This window comes from Penaeus chinensis, chromosome 42 (genome assembly GCF_019202785.1).
Source record: "Penaeus chinensis breed Huanghai No. 1 chromosome 42, ASM1920278v2, whole genome shotgun sequence".
NCBI classification, from domain to species: Eukaryota; Metazoa; Arthropoda; class Malacostraca; order Decapoda; family Penaeidae; genus Penaeus; species Penaeus chinensis.
The window spans coordinates 9,012,438-9,017,437 of record NC_061860.1 but is presented as its reverse complement, the minus strand read 5'-3'; the positions used below and the strand labels follow the sequence as shown (position 1 = coordinate 9,017,437).

Below are 5,000 nucleotides of genomic sequence, written 5' to 3'. Positions count from 1 at the left end.
CACCACACACACACACCACACACCCACACGCTCACGCACATGCACACAAACTCAAACACAAACACAAACACAAACACAAACACAAACACAAACACAAACACACACACACACACACACACACACATACACACACACACACACACACACACACACACACACACACACACACACACACACACACACACACACACACACACACACTCTTTTACAAGTACACATAGTCCTACTCATTCATATAACATTGGTTTCCAATAAAACTCATTTTAGTCACAATCATTATACAATGACAATTATTTTGTTAAGATTCAGAAGATCAATTACACAGTGAGGAATACTAACAAAGTTTAATACTCATTTTAAAGGCTTTCTTGAAATAATTTCTTGTTTGCTTTTAAGCTAGGATGCTTTATTACTTATCACAGTTTTATAGGCATTGATATATTTCCTCATTGACAGAGAAATGTTTGGCTGAAATACATGGAAGTAAAATCACTTACTAAAGAATCTGCAAGATTGATAGCAATGTGTAGGAGCTGTTGGACTTTTAGCAGAATACAGTCAGATAATTTGCCAACGGACTATCCGCTGAATAGCTCTTTCATAGACAACCATTTGGCCAAATGACTATGCTGCCAGACACAATACTGAGTTGAAGTATCCCCCTTTGAAGCCTAGAAAAGTTTGCAGTAGTCATTTTCATTTCATAATTAATAAAATTATTAAGGAAAACATTTACTCAAAAAGATAGTCCAAGAAAACCTCTAAGCATTAAGGAGGAAATTTATTTTCAAAGCAAAAATGATAAGTACAAATCGTCACAATGAGATATAACTTGGAGATTGTGAGTAAGAGCCTTCAGTAATTGAAGTCATTCAGAGTCTTTCTTGCTTCAGAAGTGATAATGAACAAGCATTGCAGTGTGTCATTCTGGGTGGGTAGGAATGACTTCCAAAGAGACATAGGGAAATGGTTGTCATTGGACCATACCCCATGTGACAGCTTCCTATCAATGGTTACCCTCATTCATAACTGTTGAACGAATTTGACCTAAAGTGAAACTAATATACAGGCCTTCTTACATTTCTTTTTGATGGAAATGGAAATAATATTACCTTTTTTATCCAATTTATTCATGAAATAAAAAGAGTTGCAGCACATTATCCAATCATACATATTTTGCATTATTTTTGTGCGTTTTCTTTTACGGCTATTGAAGTAGTACAATGCTTTTATTAAGACTGGTATATTTATTTCTTTTAAAGAAATAGTAGCTACAATAAACAGTTGTTTATAAAGTCTTATTGGTGACAAATCCATTGGTTGTTAGCAAAATAGCCATTTGGCCAGTTGGATGTTGGTGAAGAGGCATTTAGTGGAAAGTTCATGTATGAAGGACATAGGTTAGCTGTTCTATCAGATTTTGTCATTAGAATGACACCTGCTATGATTGCTTTGAAATTGTTATATACAAATAGGTAATAGCCTCAGCATTTTTAGCTACAACTAGAACTGGTTTACAATTGTGGTTGTAATTATTTATTAAATGAAAATATTAAGTTATATTTACATCCTGGTTGAGCATATTCTTGATTTGTTAGGTGTGCAGAAAAAATGAGAGTTTCCAACTACTGGTTACCTCCTTAAATACATAACCTTTACTCTTCAGCAATAAATAGTAATAGATATGAAGGTAGCACACAGCATATTATAGAATAATGAGGATTTTTACAGTTGTTAATTAGATATACTAACATTTTGTATTGGAAGCAGTTTATACCAATTTGTAATTATTAATTTCTTGGAGTTTCGATGAGGCTAAAGGTGCTTTTAAAGGGTAGTATTTTTTTATGTTATTTCTTTCTTTACAAGCCAAATTAGATTTAGGGTGGTAGGCTAGAGAAATGTTATATAATATTAATCTCACACACACAAACATATGCATACACACATACAAACACATACAAGCTTAAATGTAAACACAGACAGATAATTTAAACACACACACACAAGCACACACTGAATTACTGAGACATGCTAATGTGATATTTTTTGTACAGGGCTATGTACCCCTTTACATTGGGTTTGAGAGCTTCTACACTCGAAATGTGTATCGTAGAATTCAAGACTGCTGGAACCGTACCATCTGCAGCGTTCCTGGAGCCATTATAGATCTTATGGAGCGAACTACACCTGATTATGGATGGACGATGAAGTAAGGATTTTTGAAATAATGATATGTAGTTATTATTTCCTCAAGTTTCTTTTTCAATGATTATTTTTCCTGTTTTAACGAATTACTTATTAATTTATTCATTCATGAGCTAGTCCAAGAAATATATATATATATATATATATATATATATATATATATATAAAACTTGGTAATTTTTTTTTTTTTCTAGCCTTTACGAACATGGATAGAACTGTTGAACAGGAATAGCACTGCATATTAAGTATTTATAAGAGAGCTAAACTTTTCTTTCCCTCTTTTTCTCTTTGATTACAGATTGACAGGCAAAATCATTAAATGTATAAATGTGGGCTCATATAACTACTTAGGATTTGCAGAAAATGTCGGCCCTTGCCATGATGCCGCAGAAGAAACAACAAAATCCTTAGGTGTCACCACATGCAGTCCTCGTCTTGAACTTGGTAAGATCACTTCAGTATTCCATTCAAAAGATGGAAATGATGCAGAAAGATTGATTTATAAATGACATGGAATTACTTTTTTTCCTTTTCTTTTCTCTTCTCTTCTCTTTTCTTTTCTTTTCTTTTCTTTTCTTTTCTTTTCAGGGTTTTCACCCCCCCTCAAATTCACACACATCCTTTGAGGACTCTCTATGTTATCAATGTATCCCCTCCATACAGTGATGATTGCAAAAACCAAATGTTTTTTGGCTTAATGCATAAACATTATCTTCATTTTAACCTTTCCTTGAGTATTGCTAGCAAAAGGGAGTACCTGAAGTGTTACCAAAATAATATGAAAAAAAAAAAGAATAGATTGAAAACTTCGGGTTTAATCGTTGATTTTTTATTGAATAAGTTTTGAATAAGTTATTGATTAATATTGATGTATTCCTTAAGTGATTCATCTTCATTTTGTGAAGAAAAAAAATTATTGATATGTTTATTTGTATTAGCCTCCTGTCATCTTTCTTAAGTTATTCCTTGTTATCTTTAGTTACTTGATTGATTTATTAATTTGTTTTTGTTTGGTATTCTTTTTATAGTTTTGATTTTATGTACTTTACTTATTATTACTACATTTATTTGAGAGAGGGAGAGTGGGAGGGAGGCATTGATTTTTTTTTTTTTTTTTTTTTCTTCCTCCTCCTCCTCCTCTTCCTCCTCCTCCCCTCATCCCCTCCTCCTCTTCTTCTTTTTATCTCTTATTCTAATATAAAATTTTCTTCTATCTTTTCAGGAAGCATGGAAATCCACCAGAAGCTTGAATCCCTGGTCTCTGAATTTTTAGGCGTCGAAGATGCCATCACTTTCGGGATGGGCTTTGCCACCAATGTGCTCAACCTGCCTTCCATCCTTGGCCCAGGCTGCCTTGTCTTTTCCGATGAATTCAATCACGCGTCGCTCATCCTGGGACTTCGGCTCTCGGGGGCAACTGTGAAGGTGAGCTTTATTTTCAAGTGGTTGTGTTTGATATCTTGTTTTTGTAGCTTTGTTGTGTGCATGTTAATGTGCCTGTGTTCGTCCTTTCAAGATATGTAAGTGACCCAAGTAGTAGGATGATTATATTATTATCAGCACTAGATTTTTACTTCGCATCAAATTCACTCAGGTTTTCCGCCACAACGACGCGCAAGACCTGGAGAAGAAGCTGCGCGAGGCAATAATCTATGGGCACCCTAGAACCCGGCGGCCTTGGAAGAAGGCAATGATTGTCGTGGAGGGCATTTACTCCATGGAAGGCTCTATCTGTGATCTCCCTAATTTTATCAGAATAAAAAAGAAGTACAAGGTATAGTATCTGCTTACTTTATTTTTTTGGCACTTCACTTTTTGTACCTATAGAATTTAGATTGTATACTTTATTCAGATATTGCTTGTTATATGTGTGTTTTGAATTTGGAAACCAAACCAATTTAACAACGGGAATAATGACTTCTCTGTGGTTAGAGGGGAATTTTGAACACATGTGACAACTAGGAAAGAACAGCCATTGACTATACAAGTATTTTACTATCCTCTGCTTACCAAAAATATGGCCATGAATACAAGTCACTTGTTTGGATATTTACATCACTGACCCCTGGTAATTTCTGGCAATAGTCCTGCCGTTTGGCCTGGCAGTCCACTTGACTCACTCTAAAGTGTCGTGACGCCTATAGCCATACCCAGCGTGATTAGTCGGCTTCTTATGACGGCTATAGGTGTGATAAGGGGAAGGTATTATGATAACTCACTTAAACGCAGCTAATCCAAATTCATTTTTCTGCACCCCAAGACTTACCTCTATGTCGATGAAGCTCACAGCATCGGTGCCTTAGGTCCTCACGGTGGTGGTGTCGTAGATTATTTCGGTGCCGACCCCAAGGATGTTGATATTCACATGGGAACGTTCACGAAGAGCTTTGGTGCTGCTGGAGGGTACATTGCTGGATCAAAGGTGAGAAAGCAAGTCTTTTAGTCGCTCTGTTAGATTTAAGTTTCTACTTGATTTCAGAATGCCTGCTTTATTGTCTTGTTTATCCTTCCTCCTCCTTTCTTCTTCGTTCTGCTTTCAGTCATCATCGTTTACCAAGGCTTGAATAAATGTCATGAAATATTACTAGTCTGACTACTTATTGAAAAAATCTCTTTAGGCATCTTTACTTGAGATACAAAATGATGCAAATAATAAGGCTGTCTAGCAAACATCTAGAACTAGACCATTTATTATTTTCCCCCTTCAGAAACCCTATAGGTGCACATGGATAGCATTTCGTAAACTGAGCTATTTCTCACTGTAGCCATGGATATCCTTAATTATGTCCTCT

The 5,000-nt window shown here is 35.4% G+C and overlaps 1 protein-coding gene across 5 annotated transcripts in view; it reads left to right on the top strand.

Annotated features, from left to right (window-relative positions):
- LOC125047814 (serine palmitoyltransferase 2-like) overlaps positions 1-5,000 on the top strand; it is a 44,911-nt gene that overhangs the window by 22,988 nt on the left and 16,923 nt on the right. For all 5 annotated transcript variants that reach the window (XM_047646306.1, XM_047646307.1, XM_047646304.1 and 2 more), the window contains 5 exons: positions 2,058-2,212; positions 2,507-2,652; positions 3,431-3,633; positions 3,803-3,982; positions 4,469-4,630. In XM_047646306.1, the coding sequence (XP_047502262.1) occupies positions 2,058-2,212; positions 2,507-2,652; positions 3,431-3,633; positions 3,803-3,982; positions 4,469-4,630 (846 nt within the window). The remainder of the gene's footprint in view (positions 1-2,057; positions 2,213-2,506; positions 2,653-3,430; positions 3,634-3,802; positions 3,983-4,468; positions 4,631-5,000) is intronic.